This window comes from Arvicanthis niloticus, chromosome 11 (genome assembly GCF_011762505.2).
Source record: "Arvicanthis niloticus isolate mArvNil1 chromosome 11, mArvNil1.pat.X, whole genome shotgun sequence".
Lineage (NCBI taxonomy): Eukaryota > Metazoa > Chordata > Mammalia > Rodentia > Muridae > Arvicanthis > Arvicanthis niloticus.
In genome coordinates, this window is record NC_047668.1 from 56,945,255 (window position 1) to 56,970,348 (window position 25,094).

General features: G+C 45.6%; 1 protein-coding gene and 1 long non-coding RNA gene across 3 annotated transcripts in view; one reads left to right on the forward strand and one right to left on the reverse strand.

The window, feature by feature from the left end:
• Positions 1–998, forward strand: part of Xdh (xanthine dehydrogenase) — a 63,376-nt gene extending 62,378 nt beyond the window's left edge. Inside the window, exon 36 of the mRNA XM_034514019.2 lies at positions 440–998. Within this exon, the coding sequence (XP_034369910.1) occupies positions 440–490 (51 nt within the window). The 3' untranslated portion in view covers positions 491–998. The remainder of the gene's footprint in view (positions 1–439) is intronic.
• A 10,603-nt stretch (positions 999–11,601) lies between these two features.
• Positions 11,602–23,931, reverse strand: LOC143443896 (uncharacterized). Of its 2 annotated transcripts, XR_013113288.1 has the most exons (6): positions 23,627–23,931; positions 21,212–21,261; positions 15,783–15,865; positions 14,623–14,651; positions 12,221–14,394; positions 11,602–11,953 (listed from the first exon to the last, which is right to left on the reverse strand). It is a non-coding gene; the product is annotated as an uncharacterized LOC143443896 (long non-coding RNA). The 2 variants fall into 2 exon arrangements; XR_013113289.1 differs by lacking the exon at positions 15,783–15,865.
• Positions 23,932–25,094: the final 1,163 nt, after the last annotated feature.

Here is a 25,094-nt window from a genome sequence, read left to right on the forward strand (position 1 = left end):
ACAAGAGTGGTACCTATGTGCAGGTTGCAAAGTTAGCTTTTTGCAAAGAATGGGATGCAAAACTCAATCATTTAAAGAGACTGGCAGATGCCTCCAACCTAGAACAAAGATTCTTTTCTCTATAACATCACTCCAGTGATTATAAAGCCCCTTGGTGGGCTTGCATGGACAGCTGATTCCACATGACAGTTGTGCTTTCTAAGGACCTCGAGTGCCATGCATAAAGGGACCACTAGACTGGCCCGCAGCATGGGAAGTGTTAAAAATAAAGGAAGGACTAGGAACTTAAGGGGTCCTGTGCTGGGGGTGTCCCCCATAGCTAAGACTATAAAATGGAGATTTGGTCTTGGCGTGGCATTGGTTGTGGTGTGCATGGGACAGAGTGGAAGGGACACCATAGGAAAGACATGGCAATGAGAACTCTTTCGTTTCTTCCTAGTGCATCACAGGAACATCGGAAAACTGTAAATCCTGGTCTGTGAGGGTCTGAAGAGAAGGTCCCAGCAGTGTTTTGTACTACAGCGATGATTCCTTGGAGCCAGAAGTACATACTGCAGTGTCCAGATTTCCACATGCCACCTGGGACTCAGCAGGATGGCATTATCAAGAAAATGGAATGCATTGAGACAATTTCAATCCAATTGCAAACAAAACAATAAGCAGATGGGGAAGTGCTGGCCTAACTGGCAGATAATCAGCCTGGGTAATGTTGACTCCATTTTAATCACGTGTTTGAAAGGCGTTTAGGAAGTATTTGTGTTATGTCCCCACTCATGGAATGGTCTGTGTAACCAAGGTTCTCATACACCTCCTAAAGCTCAATCCAAAGTTTCTCTAGCTCTGCATGCCTTCTTCAGAAAGCTTATATCTGTCAAGCCAACCAGAACTGTTGTAACCCCAGATCCACACATAATTTTCATTGAGACAGCAGAGGGAGATTAAAACCTCCGACTACCTTTGCGTCATGGATGACAATAAAAAAAATGAAGTGAAATTGAGGTCAATTCCAGTATTGTTGAGCTATTAAGGTTAGCTTATTCTCTGGTGCAAAACTCCAACCAATCCAATCACTGAGTACCTACAGCGTGCTGGGTCTCCGCTCCCCCCATCTATGTATATATAAGATTCTGTTTAAGAAGTTCCCTTACAATAATCTTCACCTTGGAGCTGTGATACAGAAATCAGTATCAGCCAGAGGGGAGAGCCCACGTTTGACTTCAAATCTGTGTCCTTCAAATGCCTTCTCTCCCTGTGATGCATTTTATTGGGAAATGAAAGAGTTAGACTACAATAATCACTAGGATCTTCCCCTGCTCTAAGTCTATAAATACATGACCCGAAAACTCCCGTTACATAAGGGAGCTGTAGTGATCAAAGACTTGGCCCCTTCTGCTCTTATGCAATGTCTGGGCCTAATGAACCCTGCGTAGATTCTTCCATTTGCTCGCAGTTGTTAAGGAGAGCAGGAAAAGACAAGCCTTCCCTTCACTGCCCAGGCAGGAGGTTTTAGCACAGCACAGTACTGACTGGACAGTGTGATGGGGTCAGGTGCTTCCTCTCAAGCCCCCAGACTGCTAGACGCAGCCTGCACGTCTGGTCATGGAAGAAGTATAGGCAGAAACGATGCAGTCAGTTATGTCTGATGTCCTAATAAATGTGTCTGTTAGCTGTTTGCCATATGAGAGTTCTTAAGGGCTCTCCCATCAAATGCTAGCATCTTCCATAGCCAGTCATTATTTCTAAAATGAGTGAGCATGTGCATGTACACACACACACACACACACACACGCACACGCAAACGCAAACGCACACGCACACACACACACACCATATTCTCTTTTTAATTCTTGCTTTCCTTCTTTCTTCCCTCTCTCCTCACCCAATCTTTTGGAGCTAAGATCACAGGCTAGCTTCAAACTTGTATAGCTGAACATAACCTTCAACTTATAATGCCCCTGTCTCTGCCTCCCAATTGCTAGGATTGCTGTCATCTGCCACCTTGTCCCAGTTATGGAGTGCTGGCATGGAACCTGGGACTTTATGGGCATTAGCACTTTATTATGGAGCAACCTCCCACCTACAAACACCTTTCAATGTAGTCTAGATATGTTATTCTTACAGCATTGCTGGGGTTGACAATGCTTTAAACACAGCGCTGGTATTTACACTGAGCTATACAGACCTGGTTCAGATGATTTCTGGGAGACTGTGAGATAGGACCTGAGATTTACCATTCATTAGTGAGGTTCTACTGAGTGAACAATGAATACTGGGACCCCCATGTGTGTTGAGCCTGAAGCAGAAACAGAGTGTTCTCAGAAACTCACCCAGTAAGTGTTTTGTGGATTAGAAATCACCATGCTGCTATGAAGTGTTGACTTCCTAGGATATCTTGCCTTGCCTGCTGTCTTACCTTAACAGGGCCTCAAATCTATGGAGTGAAAAGTCCCTTCGTCTTTCTAGGGCCACGCAACATTGACTGCAGTGTGGCACTGCAGCCTCCAGAGGGCGGTAGAAGCCCGAGGATAAGGTAGGAGTCTCCAGATGGCCCAGCAGCATGGCATCTGTGGTTATTACTAGGATACTGATTTAGGATCTAGGAGTAGATCAGATATCCTCAAGGGCCTCCCCGGGAACTGGATTTGAACCTGACAGGCTGACAAAATCTTCTCAAAGGAGTTTTTTCAAGACGTGGGTCAGCCGTGAGAGGATGAGAGCCAGATGGAAGGCAGGGGAAGGCAATTCTTGGTTTTTAAACATCTGCAACATGCCAAGTGCCAAATTTAATGCTTTGTCTACAGAGCCTCATTTAATCCTCCGAGTGGCCCTAAGGGCTAGGTACTCTAATCCCGGTAAGACACGAGTGACAAGCCTTACTCTCACTATGCTGGTCGTGAGGGCGGTTAGTAAGATTGCATACTCCTAGAAACCCACCAGAACCAGGGGTAAGGCTGAGACATACCATGGAGGGAATCAATCTGATTATCAGAACGGACCCCTGCTGTGCAGGATGTTAGAGGCTAACATGGGATCAAAATCTCTACCCGCTCACTTGCAGGTAGGGTAAGGACTCCCGTATTGGCGTGGATAAGATAGTGACTTGTAGTAAGGGAGGCTGGAAATTGTCATCTTAATCCGGGGTAAGGTGGCTGGGTGCAGCGTGGAGAGGACAGGATGGCGGTCTTAAGGAGGAACCCCGGGCAAAAGATAAGGACAGAAATAGTTCTGGCTGATTGATTTATGACTGGGAACATCCCCGAGGAGCCCGTGATATTTTTATCTGTAGCTGATGGAGCACTTGGAAGGCCAGTACTGCCTGTTTTGGATCTTGCAGCTTCCTCGAACGGCTGAGGCCTGAGATCAGCCTGATGGCCCCAGACCCAGGAAGTTGCTCTTTTGTGTTTTTTTTTCTCTGTCCTGAGGTAGAGAAGGACATGTTCCTAAGTTGGAAGACATACCCTGTGACTGTCCTGTCACCTGAAACAAAGCAACCATTGACACTGATGGAAATGACAGCCTCTGCCCAAAGGGATTCTGACGTCATCTCTGCCCTTGAACTTCCAAAACCTTGGACTTGCTTGCAATCCCCCAGACCAACTCAGCATCCTAAAGCTGGAAGGAACGTGGGAACCACAGGGGAAGCGGGAGTGGAGGTGGGGTAGCCAGCTTGTCTAGATCCCCACAGCCACTTAATGTCAGAGCCAGGCTTACAACACAGCCTCTCAGCTCCAAGTTCCTGCTTTGGCAGATAAATCATGAATCTGCTACTTAGGTGGGCTTTCTCTTCCGCAGCCTTCACTCTGAGAGCTGGGAGGTGGCCAGAACCTGCTTTACCCTGCTTGGAGAGGAGGTGAAGGCCCAAGCTGAGCCCTGTTATAAACGGGAATGTTTGATTTCTGTGCCTCTATACCGGGGCTCTGGGAAGAGATTCTAACTCTTCCTTAAGTCACGAGTGGAGAGAAAAGCATTAAGTACAGGAACACTATCTCATTCGGAAAGCAAGGTGGCAGCCACATTGTCACGTAAAAGGAACTGTGCAAGGGAGTGGCGGCGGGAAACTGGTTTTACCGCCTGTAGCTTTATCATCCCCATCAGAGGAACACAGCAGTCCAGTATTACATTTGAGAGGTTGTGCGGAGGTTTCCTTTGAAGCTAAAGGGCTGTATATTGTCCTTGACAAAGAGAGGGGAATGTGTACAGGTGCATATATGTATGTGGAGGCTGGCGGTGGTGGGGTATCTCTCCAACCAGGGAAGAAAGGAAGTAGATTCATGAAGGCCATTTGGAGATGCAGACCTAAATATCTGCCTGGGCAGCTGTGGTCAAGTTAACCTGAGGCCTGAGGACAGTGAGAAGCACACGAGGCCAGGGTCAGGAGCACTCCTACAGTGGCACATCAAGGGTACCAGTAGACCATGGTAGGGTGGGGCCACCCAGGATGACCATCTGGAGGGTTTAGTATCACCCCAATGGGAAAAGGAGCTAACGTTGTACAAGACCACATGGTCCAGTGTGGCTCCCGAGGGAGAGGAATGCCCTGAGTCCCCTGTTCCAGCTTGCTTTCCCGTTCCATCCCCCTTTCAGTATGGAGGAAAGTAGCAGTCCTTTTTATCTCCTGGGGCTCTGTGAATAGGAGCAAGACCAAGGGTTCTCATCTTGGGATTGTTCTTGTTCAGACATGTTCCTCCATCAGTCCAGGATCCTGGAGTGTCTCTCTGACAGTCTGAGTGGCCTGTGCTCAGGTTCCCTGTTCGGCTAATGGTCCTAATGCATGAGCTATCAATAAGTGTTGTTGAATGAGACTGTATGTGTTCCTGTGTGCTGACTAGGTATCAGATTTTCAGTTGCCCTCCTAGGTGGGTACATCCCTGGGGGTACTTCTTTGTCTTGCTTTCCACCTGGGATGGACTGACACAGTGACACAGGAGACTCTGCTGGTTCTCAGGTGTCAGAAACAAACACCTACATCCTGCCCAAGCCCTTCTCCTTCCCCTGCTTTCTCTCCCAGGCAAGTTGACCTTGCTCACATAAATCTCACTCTATTCACATGTAAAATAGTGGCTCACCAGGCTTGCCTTGTGAGGAGTAAATGAGGTCAAAGAACATTTTGGGGGTGTGTGGGGATGGGGTGGGGCTGGGATATAGCTCAGTGGTAGAGCACTTACCTCTCATGCATAAGGCTTTGGGTTCAATCTCCAAATCAGTCACCTCCATCACCCCGGCCAACCATACTTTATAGGTAGCAGAATTCTCAGAGTTGCCAATGCATACTATTGAGCATCAGGGGGTGTAGAGCAATGGGGAACAGGTAAGCCTGGATAACTGGGGCCTCGAACCAGATGAGACCAGCTTCTATCATTACACACTGACATACGACAGTGATGAATGATCACGTGACATACAGAACAGTGAACGATGATCATGTCTCAGTTCCTGTGATTTTCCCGGCACGTTGGCCTGGAAGGAAGATTGCCTCTAGACTCCTCACAGCTAAGTGGCACAAATGAGACTGGACCAAGGAACCCATCAGCCTGGCCCACATGGTGTCACAATCCTTTATTCTGACATGCGGCCATATTTGTCCTATTTGTCAATTTACATCTTAGGGCCAGGTACCTAAACACTAAAATTCCAAGCACCTTTAGACTCCTTTGGAACCTTCAGAGTTTTTCTTTTCTTCCTGTTCCTTTTTCCTCTCTCTTCTGTCATGTCAGTATTCATCACAAGTTAGCTATCTTTTCCCACATCTGCAATATCCTCAGGTCTGCATTTTCATTTCTAACTGTCATAGCGATTCATTTTATTAAACAATAACCATCCATCCAGGAAGGGAACCATTCTCCCAGCAGAAATTGAGCACTAACTGTACACTAGCTGTTATGAAGTGCTCTGAAAGGAAAACGAAGATGAGCCAGCTTCATATGTCATTCCCAGTATCACAGAATCCAGGAGGAGAGTTATGACCTATGCAGGAATTAAATAGTAAGCTCGGGTAGGCTATACCTGTGGCTGGAGACACTCAGGAGCTGAGTGACTGGAAAAGTTAAAGGAAGAAAAATTCACCTGTAGTTGGAGGAGTCAGGATGTTTATGGAAGTGGCCTTTGTACTGATGCTAAATGATACTCCATGTTTCAATTAACTTCAGGTTACTGTGATAAAATACCTGAGGCAGGTATCTAGTTAACAGTCAGGGAGGTTTCAAGTCCAAGATTGGGCAGTGTTCTATTTTATAAAAAGATAGGGAGAGGGAGAGAGAGAGAGAGAGAGAGAGAGAGAGAGAGAGAGAGAGAGAGAGAGAGAATATGTTTGGTGGATATGCAGTCAGGTGTGGGGAAAGGGGGTGCCTCTTCTGGCCCCTGCTGAGGCATCCCTTCCCCAGAGAATGGAGTTTATTAAGGGGAGGAGAGTTGAGAGGGTAGTAGAGACAGAGAAAAGCAAAAGGGGGGAGCAGAGGAGTAAAGGTGGGCTAGGAGCACATGGAGAAAGGTGGGAGGGGAATCAGGAGAGGGGGAGCATGAGGAAGAGGACAGAGTGAGAGCAAGAAGGCAAGAGAGAGAGAGAGAAAGAGAGAGAGAGAGAGGAGAGAGAGAGAGAGAGAGAGAGAGAGAGAGAGAGAGAGAGAGAGAGAGAAAGAGAGAGAGAGAGAGGAGCCAAACAGTCCCCTGTATAGTGAGTCAGGCACATCTGAGTATTGCCAGGTAACTGTAGGGTGGAGCCTAGACAAAATTCTAACAGGCTGTATTATTGTTTTGGGCCTCTGGCAGGGCATGAGGCTGAAGCATGTGGTGGATCAAATACCAGCATTCAAGCTGCAACATGAGGGCCATGAGGGCAGGGGAGCCCATTAGCATAGCTCCAATGATACAGGACCACCTACTATGACCTACTTCCTTAAAAAGATAGTGGATGTGACTCTATCACTCTCCATCTTTTCCGTTGAGGCAGCATCTCCCCCAGAACCTGGAACTTGTGTTTTCACAGCTAGGCTGGAAGCCAGCAAGTCCCAGTGGTTTTTCTGTCTCCCACATACTCCTTAGAACTGAGCTTACAGATGTACAAGGCATGTCTAGTTTGCTATGTAGGTGTTGGGATCCTGTGATGGTTTGTATGTTTGGCCCAGGGAGGTGTGGCCTTGGAATAGGTATGACCTTGTTGGAGTAGGTGTGTCACTGTGGGCATGTGCCTTAATACCCTTGTTGTAGCTGCCTGGAAGCCAGTCTTCTCCTAGAAGCCTTCAGATGAAGATGTAGAACTCTCAGCTCCTCCTGCACCATGCCTGCCTGGATGCTGCCATGCTCCCAACTTGATGATAATGGACTGAACTTCTGAACCTGTAAAGCCAGCCTCAATTAAATGTTGTTATAAGAGTTGCCTTGGTCATGGTGTCTGTTCACAGTAGAAAAACCCCAACTAAGAAAGATCTGAATTGGATCCTAACAATTGTGCGTCAAGGGCCTTTGACTGATGAACTACCTCTTCAGCCTCCAGGACACACCTTTTAAGGATCCATAGAACTTCTAATAGCATTACCCTTCGACCAAGTTTTCACAGACCTCTTGGAGAGATTGACCTAAACCATCACAGTGCGTTGACTTTTCTTTGTTGTTGGCATAACGAATTGCTGCAGATTTTACAGATGAACACAATACCTGCTTTATCCACAGTGGGAACACAGTGGGCTCTACCGGGTCCTCCTCTTGGAACTACAGATGGTTGAAATCAAAGTGATGTGGGATGGGCTCCTTTGTGGAGACTGAATCTGCCCCTGAGCATCATTCAGGCTGTTGGTTGCATCTTTGTGGTTTCAAGACCGAGGGCCCCACTTCCAGTCATCAAGGGCTCTCTACAATCCTCATGCTTTCCCTGTTCCCCTCTAGCAATGGAGACAGCCTCTCTCATGCTTCCCTAATCACTTCTGTTGACTCTTTCCTGACCCCAGATAGACAAAGTTCTGTGCTTGCATGTGCTCATGTGACTGGATCTCAGAGACCCATCCGCATAACCCAAGACTCTCAAGGTCGGTCACCTTAACAACACTTGCAAAGTCACTTTGGTGACACTGTCTAACCTACTTCCTCAGATACAGAGGACTAGGGCCAGAATATCTCTGAGGAGCTTTTGACGTGCCTGCTACGTATGGGTGGGTTACATCTGCTGAATCATGAGGAATGGCTCTTTGGGAAAGGAGTGAAGGACGAGAAATAAAACCATGGGGCGCAAAGAAAGCAACCACCTGTCCTCCGGATACAAACCAGTATCTAACAGTCCCTCCAGATAATGAGCTGTGCATGCAAGCTCTTGAACAGAGAAAGACATTCTGAAGGAGACATGGGCAACCACCAGCTAAATGGACACTGGGGTCAGTGCTGCACGGAACTGCTGTCATAATACTTCATACCCCCTGTGCATGCTCTTCCCCCACGCTGTTACAAGTGTCAAGCTGGGCACTGTCAGCAGATAACTTTCACCTAATAGTGTTCATGCCTCACATAAAGCGACAGCCTATCATATGAGTGAGATGATGTCCGGCAATGCTGACCTTCAATGAGGAAACCTGTTAACATTTGGATGTTTTGCAAGATGGCTTTAAAACTTGGCAGTATATCTCCCCAGCTATCCATGCCTATTTATATGCTTCCTTGATGTTATTTTTAATGAGTATGTAATTTTCCATTGTATACATTGAACCATAGTTTACTTAACGAATTCTCCCAGTGTTGACATTTGGCTTGTTCCCAAGTCGTTTTAATATCATCAACAAGGCTGAAGTGAACATAACAAAGTTGTTTTTTATAGACCCATGAGGCAGGATGTTATCAGACCCTCAGCAGGAATGTGGGAGAAGTGTCTGGATGTAGTCATAGCTGGGAAGTGTATTGCTTTGTGCCTTCACAGGGAAGAGGGCTTTTGGTGGAACCACCATGTTCTTTTCCTAACTCAGTGGTTCCTGGAGGCTGTAGGTGGGACCCTTGGCATACAAAAGAAAGGAGGAGGTGCTGAGGCTGTGACACTAGGGGAGGGCTCCTCGGAGGAAGCGGCATCATTGTACCAGATGTTGAGCACAATGGGCTCAGGTTGGGGATGGCCCAAGGTATGAGACTGACAGGCTGCTGAGCTGGTGATAGGAGTGGCTGAGGAGATATCTCTGGAAGCTGCTGGAGACATCTCTGGAAAGCTGTTTCCTTTGGAATGAAAAGGTGTGGCAATAGTTGTGTCAAGGGGCTGGGGTGTGGCTCTGTGGTGAAGCACTTGTTTAGGATATGCAAGGATATGGTTTTGATCCTCAGACTCACAAAATAAATAAATAATAAAGGATTTATTTATTTATTTATTTATTTATTTTTTGCTTCCATGCTGTAGAGGAAGTGGACACAGTATCTCTCCAGTGTCCACTTTCCCAGCTTCTGCCTCTGTTCCCTCCATCCAGTTTCATGAACAAACTAGAACACCTTAGAACGGAATCTCCTCCTCAGAGTTCTCCTTTGGCAGATGGGAAGTGAGTAGGAAGGACACAGGGGCAGTGGAAACATTCTGCATGTTGGTTGGGCTACAGGTTCTGCATCTACCAGAAGTCATGGTGCCCTTTAAGAGGCAGCCACACATTTTGCTACATGTGAATAACTTTTCATGTTTAAAAATGTAGAAACTTTCTGTAGGCTTCCAAGTCAAGAAGATAATTTGCAAACTATCAAGATCTTGATGTGTTTGTGTGTGTTAACACAAATGGAGTAGAGCAGAGGAAAACTAAAGGCCCAGGATGGGATACTCAGAGGCCCAGCACCTACGTGGATTGGGACTGTACAATGAGTTCTGGAGGCTTGCTCATGTGTGTGGTGATGGGGAGGGATGAACACTGTTCCTCTTCTCAGCATTCTCATCTGAGTGAATCCCCACCACACAGGCCTGAGCCACGTCTGGGTTAGGATCCCATGTACTAAAGCCCACTGTGGTACCCTATCCGAGATGGGGAGTCCACGTGTGGCAGCTATTCCGGATCTGCAGGAACTTTCCAGGAGCTCTGCAGACAGTGGTTGGCTTCCACTGTGCTCTGTGGTTTCCCCAGCAGGGATGCAGTGAGTCAACTGCACCCTGGCAAGAAGGGAAAGGAGATAGGGGCTGGGGGTGCTACTAACTGAGGACCAGAGAAACCTCAACCAGTTCAGTGGGCTGAGTCTGAGGGTGGAGTTGATAGAACACTCTGAGAGACAGGACAGGGCAGAGGAGTTGGCTATCCTGAAGGAAGAGGTTTGGACTAAGGTACTAGGGAAGGTGCTTTTGTTTGTCTCTCTCCAGGGCAATAAAAGCAAGAAGTGACAATTACTATACTCAGAACCTGACTCAGGGTCACTTAAATGTCTTTATCTACTTCCTCCATTCCCTACTTTATATTTCCCTGTGGAAAATGGGCTGATCCCTTTAATGAGCTCTGAATATTAAGCCCAATTTGGAATGATGGTGTACACACTCATTTCCTCTAGCTTTGATATCATTTGTATTTGAGCAGTGTGCTGGCTAGTTTTATGCCAACTTGATAGAAGCTAGTCACTGGAAAAGAGGAAACCACATTGAGAAAATGCCTCCATAAGATCAGGCTGTAGGCCATTTTTTAAAATTAGTGATTGATGCAGGAAGGTCTAGTCCATGATGATTGGTGTTATCATTGGGCTGGTGGTCCTGAGTTCTACAAGAAAGCAGGCTGAGCAAGCCATAAGGAGCAAGCCAGTAAGCAGCACCCCACCCCAACCCCAATGGCCTCTGCATGAGCTCCTGCTTTCCAGTAAGCAGCACTCCTTCATGGCTTCTGAATCAGCTTCGGCCTCTGTGTTCCTGCCCTGCCTGAGTTCCCGTGTTGACTTCCTTCTGTGATGTACTATGGTATGGTTCCTTTCCTCTTCCAACTTGCTTTTGGTCATGATGTTTCATGACAGCAATAGCAACCCTAATTAAGACAAGAAGTAAGCTATCCTTCTTCAAGTCTACTTACTGTGTTTGTGTCAGTATTACCGTTTTATTTCTGCACTGTGAATCCATAGTGAAGAACTGGCCATAGATTATCAGAACCCATTGGAGAAGAGCAGCAATATGAAAGAATGAAAGTCCAAGACAATATGAATGGGGATTTGCAGTGAATATCATAGACGCAGGCCTCCATGAATGTTCACAGAATGTTCACTACATGGCTGCCTTCTCTTCTAGCAGTAAGCTCAAGTCCACTGCAAACCTGGCTAAATCCCTTATGCGGAATGTTGTCAGTGTCCATTGTTGGGATGAAATAGCTGAGGTTCTTAACTTAAAAGGTGAAGGGTTAATTTTGGCTCTTAATTTCACTACATAGTAGCTTTGACCCGTGGCTACAAAGTATCTGTGTGTGTAGGGGGCATGAGGTAGAAGAAGTCTCCTCATCAGGATCTCAACTTCTCCTTCCAGGATAAAGACCAACTCTCTTCAACTAGGCTCCACCCCTTAAAAGATTCCACCATCTTCCTGTAATACCACAGCTTCAGAGTCAAACCTTTGGAGGATGTTTGAGATAAGACTATATACCGTGTGTGTGAGCTTGTGAATTCTGAATAATAAGATAATCTTGAATATCCACTAGAGATTTTGCAAATGATCTTTTAATGAAAATTACGAAAGGCTCAGTAGTTTATTAAAGCAGTAGTCACAGTGTTCTGTGGGGCTACATATAGCCTGGGAAGCTTTGATGAGAGCAAGTGAATCATTGGAACTTATGGTTGAAAGCACTGCTCCAGGGTCTTGTTACAGAGATTCTCATCCAATGAGTCTACATTCTAGGAACATTGGTGGAGATGCTGATGCAGGGGGTTCACAGGTACAAACTGCCTAAGGAAAATGGGGCCAGGTGTGCAGGCACTAGCTAATCCAAGAAGAATCCCACAGCTGAAGTTTGCCTCTGCCTCTTTTGAGTAAGGAAATGGGTTAGGCCGATTCCTAGAGAGACAGGGAGGACAGAGATTAAGAGTCTGGACAGAGTGAGTGGGCTGTCTGTATTGGGAATATTTTTGGTTTGACCTTTCAGCTGTGGCAACTCAAAAGGAAGTGATGATCTCTTACAGGTAGGCAGGGATGAAGATTTAGTAGTCAGGGCTAGAGAGGCAGAGAGGATGGAAGGGATCTTGGGGATGCATAGAAGGGCATAGGAAACAATCAAGACATGAGGTGGGGTGGTGGTGGTGGGTGGGTGGGTAATGCACATACCTGTGGCACTGATTCCATGCCTTAGGCTGTATATATGCCACCCCATCCACTCCCACACAGCACTCCAGGATAGGCATGGACATTCTCTCTTTCTATAGGAGATGCTGGCTCCTGAAGGGTAACAGGCAAACATGAAGATCAGAGTTACATTCCAGGAGCATGTGTCCCTCCCCCCAAGCTTTTATGCCTTAATCAAGTCACTGATGTAATCACTCATCTATATGTATAAGTATTCATTATCCCACTTATCCATCACATGGTCAGCTCTTGCTAAATGCGCTGAGGCAGGGGCTGAGCCTGATGGGCCACTGGAAGGACTATGTTCTGGATGTAGACAGGAAATGCTCAGAGGCTCAGCCATCACTTGGCAGATAGTTGTAAGATCTCAAGAGAAAAATTGCCGGCTGTGTGAGAAAGAAAGCAGGGAAACTTAGTTTATACTGGAGGGTCAGAGAAGGACTCTGTGGGAATGTGATGTTTCAGCCGAGACTTGAAGGATGGATAAGAAATCAGGGGGAAGAATGTTTCAGAACTTTGCTATACAAAAGGATTTTCTTTGATGATGGGAACATCCTGTATTTAACCCTATGGTCATATAGCACATGTGGCAAAAAAAAAAAAAAAGAAAAGAAAACCTCTTTCTGTCCTAAGTTGGGTATTTTATCACAGCAACAGAAATGAAACTGGGACAGAGCCACATGTACTACACAGCTCAGTCATGTCTCCATCAAGCCAAGCTATAGAAGAAACAGCTTTGCTTTTCATGCACACTTGGAATCCAGGCTGCTCAAGTGCAAGGCACTAGGCTAAGAGCTTCATGTGCATTGCATTACCTACGTCAACTTCAAACTGTCCTGTGGAGTTCTCATCATTCCCGAAAATGGAGGTCAGGAAAGGTATAGTAAAAGTAATATAGAAAGTGTGCTATTTGCTGTTTGCCCAATCAAGGAGACATCTTGGGTCCACACAGTAGCCTGCAATAGGATATTTACAGAAGCATCAGCAATTGCCACGCTTGGCAGAAAATCAAGTTGCCTTTCAGTAAGTGAATGGATAAAGAAACCAAGATACATATAGAACACTGGTTCTCAACCTTCCTAATGCTGCGACCTTTTAATACAGTTCCTTATGCTGTGCCAAGCTCCAAAACTTCTACATCACAACTGTAATCTTGCTACTGTTATAAACTGTAATGTAAATATCTGATATGTAGGATATCTGATATGTAAGTTGTCCATAAAGGGGGTCGAGACCCACAGGTTGAGAACCACTGATCTAGGCACTGGGATATTACATAGCACTGTAAAGAAGGGAACTATGAGTTCATTAAAGACTCAGAGAAACCTTAAATGAGGGTCATTAAATGAACAAAACTCACCTGAAAAGGCTACATATGGTATAAGCCCAGTTATATGGCATTCTAGAAAAGGCAAAGTTGTGAGACAACATGAAGACTGGCAATTAGCAGAGGCCTGGGGACAGCAAAGGACAAACCAGTGAAGGGGAGAGGGGTATGGATTTTCAGGGCAGAAAACCCCTATATAACCCTGTAATGTTGGATGTGTGTCATTAGATACTTAACTAAACTCATGGACTATACAACTGCAAGAACCTTAGTATAAACTATGGACTTTGACCGATAGTGAAGCATAGCTTTAAGTGCATCAGTTGTGAAAACAAACAAACAAACAGCATCTTATATGTTGAGAGAGCAGCAGGAGACTGAGAGAGTAGGGGCTGGGTGGCTGCAGCATCCACCTGGATTCAGGGTACCGGGTCTAGGGTTTCCCCTGTGCCTCCAGTCATAACATGGAGCTTGCTCAGGAAATGGATGTGACTTTAGGGGAAGAGGCAACTCTCCTCTATCATTCTGAAGGGGCTTCCATTAGTTGCACCTACAGAGGCCTGGGAGAGTTGGTCCTTCAGTACTAGGGGTTGGAGTGGATCCAGGCATCTCGAAGTTGTATCTCTAGTGCTCCATCTTGAGTACCACTCACAGCCACTGCTTCTTAGAGGTTCTGCCCCATTACTACTTCCTTTCCCACATACTATTAGAAGACAACACAAGACTGTGGAGAAACACCCCTGTGACTTACCCAGTATCAAGTGTGACCCTCTTTCTCCCTTACCTAGCAGCAGCTCTGCTCACTCCTTCCAGACCCTTCCGACAACCTCTACAAGGATGGCATGCATTACTTTTGTTCTGACTCCACGGCACAAAAACCCAAAATATTCAAGCACTGGTCATCGATCAGTCCAATGAATTATTCCTATGACCTCCAAATAGTAACTATCTTTTGAGAAATTGGGGTACATAATTCATAGATCCCAAAGTTCTAGAGATGGGAAGACAGACAGCACTGTGGTAGGACATCCTCATTTTTCTTTCTCAGGCATCTTACCTGGAAGATACAGATCCTCAAAGGCACACCTAAGAGAAAAGATCAGACACAACTCAAAACTGAAACAGTGAGTGCTTCAACCAATAGCATGCCACAGTTACCTCGATGTTTGGGGAGAAGGCTACTCTGGGAGAAGAAAGGTGTGTTTGAAGTAAGACTGTGAAGTCAGCTTGGATTCAAGAGAGGAGCCCAGGGGTGTTCTCCTGGTCAGTGAACATTTAGCTGCAATATCGTCCGTGGAGAAGTCCCGCCTTCTTTCACATAACTTTCACCTTAGGTCTGAAATTCTCCTTCAGCCTCAGCTATACTCCAGAGGCCTCCCTACCCTAAGCTGCTAGCTCAGGCCATTCCTTGGGATGCTGATAGGTCAGAAAGAGTCCAGCTGCTTAGCAGGTAGAGTCCGGGGGAGTGTTTAGAGAAGATAACAGAGCTTGCTTTCCCTCTTGGTAATAGCATGGGGCCCTTTCCTATGAGTTTTTTGATTCCATGTCTCAGCTACAAGGAGAAATAGCAGGCCTCGGATGGGTTTAATGCTAGCTAGGCATTCCTAGGCCTTGGATATAATTTTTTTCCAGGTTTTCCAGGTTGTAGAGGTACCTTTGCTTCCAGAATCATCTACCAAGGCTGGTGGCAGACCCTTTGAGGCTATCACCTCAGTGGGCTTCTCTCACCTGCCTCAGACTAGGAAGCTCCAGGGATTGAGCTGTCCTCAAAGGAGACAGTAAATACAGTGAGGATTATGGGAGCACAGTGGGGGGGGTTGTGGTGGTGGAGTTGGGTTGTGATGGTGGGGGGTTTGTGGTGGTGGAGTTGGGTTGTGATGGTGGGGTTAGGTTGTGATGGTGGGGGGGTTTGTGGTGGTGGGGTTGGGTTGTGATGGTGGGGGGTTTTGTGGTGGGGGGGTTGGGTTGTGATGGTGGGGGGGGTTGTGGTGGTGGGGTTGGGTTGTGATGGTGGAGGGTTGGCTTGTGGGGTCTCTATGATTATTGTTTTTTTTTTTTTCCTGACAGCTGGTCAGGAATTCCAAGCTGTGTGTATTTACAGAAAGCTGCAGGGGGTCTTGTGAAAGGAAAGTGACCCACTGACCTCCATTCAGAGGAGCCAGGAAAAGTGACACACTGACCTTCATTCTGAGAAGCCAGGGAAAGTGACACACTGACCTCCATTCTGAGGAGCCGGGGAAACTTCTTCCTGCCTCTTTTCAGCCTGTTACCTAAGGCAGGATGCTGAAGAGATGATCAGTCTGCACCAGGAAGAGGGGATCTCAGCAGCAGAGCCTCTCAGAAACTTTGAGCTGTCACCCCCACTCCTACAAGGCTTTCAGAATGTCTTTTGAGAGCACCACTGCTATGCTCTCCTCAACCTATTGTTCCAGGTATGTTCAAATCAACGTGCAAAGGTTGTGTACTCCAGGTCAGCTTTGAATGCAACCCAAAACCCAGTTGTAAACTGACTTAAAACATTGGTATATACATACACATACATACATACATACATACATACATACATACATACATACAAAAACAAAAGATAAGTATCCAGTAGAAAGTTCCAGATGCCAGGGACCTAAGAGGTTTTCAGGACCCAACAGGAAGAACATTAGCTGAAATACCCAACAAACGGGAGATAGATCCTGTAGAGACCATACCCACTGGATAGGCACGGCCCCCAGTTGAGAGATGGGGCCACTCATTCACCTCAAAAATATTAATCCAGAATTCCTCCTATCAAAAGAAAATGCAGAGACAAAGAGTAGAGCAGAGACTGAAGGAAAGGCCATTGAGAAACTCTCCTACCTAGGAATCCATCCCATCTGCAGACACCAAACCCAGACACTATTGTTGATGCCAAGAAGCGTTTGCTAACAGGAGCCTGGTATAGCTGTCTTCTGAGAGGTTCTGCCAGAACCCGACTAATACAGATGCAGATATTCACAGCCAATCATCGGACTGAGCACGGGGACCCCAATGGAGAAGTTATAGCAAGGTCTGAAGGAGCTGAAGGGGTTTGCAACCCCATAGGAAGAATAACAATATCAACCAACCAGAAACCTCAAAGCCCCCAGGGACTAAGCCACCAACTAAACTGAATATGGAAGGGCCTATGACTCCAGGTACATATGTTGTGGAGGACTGCCTTATCTGGCATCAATGGGAGGGGAGCTCCTTTCTCCTCTGGAGGCTGGATGAGCCAGGGTAGAGGAATGCTAGGGCAGTGAGGAGGGTGTGGGTGGGTAGGTAGAGGAGCACCCTCATAGAGGCAGGGGAGAGGGGGCAGGGAATATGGGGTTTGTGGAGGGGAACCTGGGAAGGGGCATAACATTTGAAATGTAAATAAATAAAATAACCAGTAAAAAATAAAAATAAAAAAGCAAATAAAAAGAAAACAGTATGAGAGGCTTATGTTTTGAGAATTATTTTTATTTTGTAACTTGACTGCACAGCCCTTGAAGGAGAGCTCATTTGTTTCTCTGTGTAGTCTTGGATGTCCCAGAACTCACTCTCTAGACCAGGCTGGTCTCAGATTCACAGCAGTTAGCCTGCCTCTGTCTGTGCTGAGAAGAAAAGTGTGTGCCACTGCTACCCAGGCAAGAAGTTTGTAGATGACAACATTGAGTCAGGATGTTGAAAGGCTGGACATGATATCCACATGAGGGGGGACTGAGACAAAGGCTAAAGTCTCTGTCATAGAAGGGCACCTAACAGGTGTTATGTAAATGCTACCTAGAGCTACTTATAGTCTATTAACGACTGTGTGCACAGTCTAACTCTGCAGTCTCTGCAGTCTAACTGCATCCCAGTGTCTTCCCATCCTCCGGGCCTGTGGAGGCACATGACTGCCCTGAAGGAATATCAACAAGCTGCTGTGCGGTTCTTAGGAGGTCTGCATGTGACCGACCACCACCTCCCTCTCCATTGGCAGACCTGGGTATTTTGTAGAATGCTTACCAGTCCTGGCGCAGACTAGGGCTCTTCTACTGTAATTCTGCTCTTGGCAGACAGGTGTGAAGAGAGCTGAAAGCATTGCATCATGGTCTGCTGACTTAGTCACTGCTCTTTGGAGCAGCTGGTTTGGGTCTGGAAAGCTCCTAATGGAGAGTCTGTCTGTGGAACAAGCGCAGGCATTCTGAGCTGTGAATAGGGAGATGCCAGACCACATCCAACAGTAGCCAGTCAAGGCAGAGAGTGTTCCTACTTGGGTTCCATTCTCCCTCCTGTCTCCAGGGTGGGACATGGTATTCAGAGGAGCTCCATGGGCGACCAGGAGGAATCTGATGCTAGACTGGGGTAGGACAAGTCAGGGGTGCCTCTCAGAGGAAGTGGAGCCAAGCATGGATTTGTCCATAAGGTATGTGTCTTTTGTATTTATTTCACTCACAAATGTTGAGTAAGGATTAATCTTGTTCACCAAACATCTTTCTTTTTTGAAGATACAATGGCAAATCAGTCCAATATGCCATCTTTTGTGGGTCTTTTCTTTTCTGTTCCTTTTAGTTGTTACCTGGGGGTGGCCCTGCATTTATAGAGCTTATAAAGGCTTCACAGACATGGTGACCCCACGTGCGGCTTATATAATTTGAAAGTCTAAAACAGTCCTAAGGATGATCCTGGAGAAGTCAGTGAAGATGTGTGTCTCCTGCCATTTGTAGCTCATCTTGGCTGCCCAAGATGGCTTGACACCATGGACAGTTACTTTAGACAGTGTCAGTAGTGTGGGGAAAAATCCCAGGCATCCAGTCATTCCCTGAGAATTTGGGCAGAATGAAGTCCACTGAAACAGTACATCTTTGTTCATTGCCTCATCTGATTAGTAGAGGGATTTCTATAGGTGGCTTAGTCCTGGGTGAGAAAAATCTTTAAGAACCATCTCAGTTACCTGGTTGCAGTAATGGATGATAGCCTCACCATCGCCTTTTGCCCTCTGTCTTGCTAGGCCAGGCTGGAACAGAGGGACCAGAACAGCTGTGCTCCCTCAAGAAATCTGTATTGTTGGTAAAGATTCAAAAAATTCAAACTTGAAAGAAGTAGTGACATGTTAGATCAGACCAGCTAAGGATAAAATGTATTAGAAGAGCATGAAGTCAGTTTTTTCAAGTGACTTTCAAGATGGCAGCACCATGGGCATTTAGAAAAGAGACTCCAAGTGTCATGGAGGCAGTGTAAGGCCAAATAACTCTTAGAAGACTCCACAGGAATGAATGAGAAAAGAGAGAAGAGGGAGACTGGAGAGGTGGCTCCCTTAGAAAAGTACATGCTTTACAAGCATGAGGACCTGAGTCTGGTTCTGGGAACTGTGTAAATAAGAAGCTGGGCATAGTGGTGTGCTTCTGAAACTCCAGCGATGGACACACAGACAGGAGGATACTTGGGGTACAATAGTGGGCAGTCTCTCCAACCTACTTAGCAAGGTCCCTGCTAATGAGAGACCCTATCTTCAAACAAACAAAAACCAACCAACCAACCAAACCAAAAAACATTCAATGATGTTCTCTGGCCTTTATGTGCATGCACACACATGTTCTTCTCTGCACTCATGTGCATTTGCACACACACACACACACGAATGGAAGGAGAGAAGAGAAGCTAAGGATGGAGAGGAGGAAGAAATAGGACTTTGGAATTCCATTTTAGTTCCTTATTTACTTGCCGTACAACTTGGATTACTTTGTTAAATCTTCTATACTTCAATTTTCCCACTTCAAGTGTATTTATTTTTACTTTATGTGTACGAATGTTTTACCAACTAGTATTATGCATACCATATGTGTTCCTGGTGCTAGAAAAGGTCAGAAAATCTCCTGGAGCTGGAGTTACAGACAGTTGTTAACTGCTGTGTGGGTGCTGAGAGCTGAACCCACGACCTCTGCAGAAGCAGCCAGTGTGTTTTACCACCGACCACCTCTCCAGCCTCTCGTTTCCTCACTTCTATTATGGAGATGGTTATGTTACCTAGCAACACATGATTACTCTAATTTATTTATTTATTTTTTGGTAGCCACAATCCTTGGAAAGTTGGCTATAGAATCTCAATCTTCATTGAGTCCACAAAGAGAAAAAACAAACAACAGCCATTTAAAACATCCTCCCAAACACACAAAAAACCCTTAACTCATGGCACCATATGAAAACCCTTTTTTACTCAGCCCCTTCCATAATTCTATTAGGCTATGACCTCAAACCAGCAGTGGATAATGGAAGCCAGGCAACTCCTGGGAACTTTATCTTCAACTCAGAGGTTTGTTTTGGGAAGAACTCACTTTATCTTTTCTTAGGGCATTTGACTTCCATACCACATAGTGAGCGCTATCCCTGGCTAGGCTCTTGTGGTAGGTAATTATCCTTGTATTTTGATTTCCATTTCATTGTCTAGTCTTAGCAGGTCACACAGATAACCAAACTGCATGAGTCCTACATATCTACTAGGGGAGAGGTGAAAGGGAAATAAAAATCAAAAGGCTATCTCTAGCAGAAATGCAGAGTAAAGGGGACTAAACACAGAAGGAAAGGTGGAAGATGTTTTCAGGACAGAATTAGTACTAAAACCTTCCCTACAAATGATGAGTTCAGAACTCCTTGATTCTCACAGTTCTTAGAGAAGGTGGGAAAATGTTCATAGGAAGAAGAAAAAACTCTAACACTGCCATGTCTTTCCTGATCCAGAGGGCTCTGCTGGACTCCTCACCTCATCCAAGCATGACCAGGTTCATCCACTGAGAAGTCAGTATCCTTGTTAGAATGGACAGTCTTGGCCCTTCCTCCTCGCTCACCTCCATCACCTAGGCATTGGGCCTTCTGGTGTGGACCTGGGATCCCCTAGTTCTTCCCTGATGCCCCTTCAGTCTTTCCTTTCAGCCCAACTTCAGAAGTCAACAATCCTATTGCAATAGGCCCCAAGAAAGGCAATTTAGTCAAAGTACAAGACAATGACTCCAAAAAAAAAAAAAAATAGCAGTCATGAATATGGTCAAAGACCTTAAGGAGGATCTGAATGAATGTCTTAGTGAAAATCGTGAAAAGGCAAACAGTTGAATGACATGATGAAAACAATTCAAGGCACAAAAGAAAGCTGACTTTAACCGAAGAACAGATTCCCTAAAGGAAACCCAAACTGAAAAATAAGCCTGAAAATGGAAAACTTGAGCTATCAAACAAAAAACTCAGAGGTAAGCCTTGCCAACAGATTAAAAGAGGGAAGGGAGAATTTCAGGTGTTGGAGATGAGGTAGAAGAAATGGATAGCTTAGCCAGAGAAAACGTTACATCTAAAAGACAAACCAAATCAAAACAATACAAAACAAAAAACCGTGGAAACAGGGACAGCAAGAGAAGACAGAATGTAAGAATAATAAGTAAGGAAGAAGAATAATAAGGAAGGAGAAGAAACCCAGATCGAAGACACAGAACATGTTTTTAAGAAAATCACAGGAGAAAAGTTCTCCAGCCTAAATAAAGAGATGTCTATCAACATCAAGTAGACAGGACCAGAAAAGAAATTCAGTCCTGTACACAGAATTTGGTACACAGCAGTCAAAATACTAAATATACAAAACAAAGTATATTCAAAGCTGCAAGGGAAAAAGACCAACTCACCTATTGTCTTAGGGTTTTATTGCTGTGAAGAGACACCATGACCAAGGTAACTGTTATAAAGTAAATAAAATTTAATTAGGGCTAGCTTACAATCTCAGAGGTTTAGTCCATTATCATCCCAGGGGGAAGCATGGCAGCATGCGGGCAGACACGGTGCTAGAGGAGCCGAGAGCTCTGTATCACGACCCACAGGCAGCAGAAGGAAACTGTGTGCCACCCCAGGTGTAGCTTGAGCGTGGGAGACCTCAAAGTCTGTCCCCACAATGATACTTCCTCCAGTAAGGCCACACTTCCTAATAGTGCCACTCCCTATGGGCCAAGCATTCCAATCACAGGAGACTATGGGGGGCCAAACCTATTCAAGCCACCATAACTATAAAGGCAGGCTCATTAGAATAACATGTGGTTTACTAACAAAGACCCAGAGAGCCACAAGTACCTGGGCAGATGTTCTATACACTCTTAAGAGATAGACACTGGGGGCATCTTGTTTTGTTTAACTTTGTCTTATGATTTATTGACTTAAATTTCACACATAATTTGAAGTGAAATTCACAGAACATAAAATCAATCCATTTGACGTGAACAACTCAGTGCTGTTCAGTATTTCTCCAGTATTGGGTGACCATCACTACCATCTAGTTCCCAAACATTACCATACAGCAAAACTTCTGTCCTTACACACTTTCTCTCTATACTTCCCTCCAGGCTCTGGGAGTCACCAATTTATCTTTGATCTCTATGAATTTATTCTGAACATTGCATATACATGGCTTAGACAATACATGCAGCTTTCTGACTCCTGTGTCCTTGGCACAGCGTGGCATTGCTGAGGAGGAGTTACAGTATGTGTCCTGTGCTCTTCTCCTTCCTGGCTGAGACTGCTCTGTTGAATAGACACTCCGCAGTTTGGTTATGGAATCTACCTCTTGATGGGCATTTGAGTCATTCCTACTCTTGGCTATTTAAATAGTACCATTGTGAGCAGATAAAAAGAACTTCTTAAGCCCTGCCATTTTGGCTTCAGACTCCATTTTAACTAAGTTGACCAACTCCTTCTCTAAGCAACAAGAGTTCTTCAAAACATACTTGTTACCAACCCTCTAAGCAACAATAGTTACCCAAAACATAATGTCTGTTCCTAACAATGGAAAGGACAAACAATTCATTCGATTGGTCAGGCAAAAACACATTTGATGTCAGCTGACAATGATGGTATGCTGGAAAAAGTCCCTAATCCCCGAGTTCTGATTGGTAAGAATTATAACGGTAACTTGGCTCAGATGCTTGAGGGTTTTATGGTTATAAACCCTGCTTTGGCCCTGTACTTGGGGTTGCCCAGAAGAAACAAGGCTCCTGAGTCTCTATCTGGGGCCCTCATTGATTATTGACTCTGCTTATGTGGTGGGAATAGTAAAAGCCTTTGTGTTTCATGAGCCCACTGGTATGTTCTCTCCGCTTGCTCGTGGCGTACAATGGACACAGCGTGATCATACATGCATATATGTACCATCCTAGTGACATCTTAAAAATGAATTTAAATGTTGTCACAAGTCTTTGTATGTTCCCTCCTTGGATGCTACGGCAAGCCAAACTTTCTGAAATATATATGAGAAGTCAGGATCCCACTTTAAATTATTGGTGAGCCGTAAGTCTCCATAAGCAGCATAGGCTAAAGACTATGTAGCTTGGAAGCCAGCAAATTCAGTCCAGCTCTGCTTCAAGTTCTAGTAGCCAAAAAGGCAATGTAGTCTGGTGGTAAGCCTTCTGGTTTGGAGTCAGCAAATGCCCTAGAGTTGAAGGAAGTGTGTTACAGCTCTCAAGCTGCAGAGCTGGTCTCTAGACCTCAGCTACCTCCTTCCTCTGACTGAACTGGATGCTTGCCTTTCTCACAGAGAAAGGGGGCAAGGAGCAGTCACACGTGTGGGTGTTTCTCAAGCAGCCATGAGATCACACTTTTGTGCTGTGGATATTAATCCCATTAGGAGTGACACAGGTGGCACTTCTGACTCATGGTGACAGTCTGTCTTGTTAGTCACCTAGTGTCCATAAATGGGCATCTGTCAGAAGGCCGTGGAGCCTACAGAAATTAGTGGGCTATGAGCAATTGATTGCTGTTTTTTTTTTTTTTTTTTTTTTTTTTTTTGTCTTTGTGTTAATCAAAGCTCAAAATCTGAGGAGAAGGCTGATGGTCAGACTTACCTAAGGAAAGGCTGAAAGGCCCTGAGTGGCAGTCCCATCAAGCTATTTATGGAAGAAGGGAAGGTTGGCTTAACTGAAACCAGGGCACTGTGTTTCAGAAAGAACAGATGCTAAAGGCTCCCAAAGCCTCCGTGACCCACTGAAGATGCACTCTCTAAACCCCCTTCCACAGAAGTAAACACAGGCCGAGTCTAAGGCACCGGGACTACTTACTCAGAAGAGAAGAGTTCAAGTTGGAGCGACAAGGGACTTGGTAGTTTGAGGGTCCATATCTGTACATCCCTGTAAGATGGGTCTCATTCAACACTATACACCATGCTTTAGGTCCAGCAGCCCAGACCTCAGAAGTCTGAAGCCAGCTGTACCTAGCATCTAAAAATATCCAGGCTCCAGGGAACCAGCGGTGGAGTGAGCTTTTCCGAAGCCAGCAGAGTTCTCAGTGTAACGTAGGTAGGAAATTATTCATCACACCCTGTGTTATGCGCTGTCTTAGCACTTCAAAAATAAATAAATGTGAACCAGGCCCCACCGGGCCTCTGCTCTCGTTAACTCTTCATCTCGGAAATAGTTGGTAACTCCCGCTGTCCGTGCCTGCCAACAGAGGTTGCCCTGCTCCCTGGAAAAACAGGAATTTCTTATCTGATCAACAGGAAATTCTATTTTTGCTTGATGTTCAAATTAAAAATATCATGCACGGAGAGAAGCTCTCCTATATGGAAGCCACACACTAAATTTGTCCCTTATTGGAGATGCTCTGTGTCCATACCACCGCTGTGAGGGATTCCTCCCTCTGCACGGGGCTGCTGACGGCACTGGGGACAGAGCACTTTGGTGCCTCATCTTTGTTCTTCACTAACTCCAGGTAGCAGTGCTGCTGAGTTTAGGACTGGAATCAAAGCTGATGGCACCCTGGAGTAAGGCAGGGTTGGGCTTGGAAAGCGAGTCCAGAATTGCCCTTGAAGAAAAGCAGACCATGCAAATGGCAGCGCTTAAATTCTCACTACTTCCCTGGACAAAGCTGACCCTCATTCCAAGCCATCAGGAGGAAGTGAAGGCAGAGTTTACTGAGCCTTGACAGTGTCTCAGATGCTGGCTAACATGGGCTAAGCCACTGTATCTTTATAGCAGGTACCCAGGAGTACCTGCTATAAGTTGTATAAGTTGTGACTGATGACATCAGCATCTTTCTTAATCTGCAGAATTAGGTGCAGGGGTTTCTCATCAAGGTTGGAAGCCAGGATGACCTTGAACTTCTGATTCTCATGCCTCTACCTTCTGAGTGCTTGGATTAGCCACTTCTTGCAGTGCTGGGCATTGAACCCAGGACTTTGTTCTTGCCAAAAGAACACTTTATCAACTGAACTACATCTCTGCATCCCTACATCCCTACATCCCTACATCCCTACATCCCTACATCCCTACATCCCTACATCCCTGCATCCCTACATCCCTACATCCCTACATCCCTCCATCCCTCACCTGGCCCCAGTCATCTTGATTCTAGACTCTGACTCTCTCTCTCTCTCTCTCTCTCTCTCTCTCTCTCTCTCTCTCTCTCTCCCTCCCTCTTGCATCTTATAGGTCAAAAGCAAAGCTAATATGTCCAGAGTCTTCTAGTATGTACACTACCAATTCAACAACTGACAATCTGCTATGAACTCTTTCTCTCTCAAAGAGCACC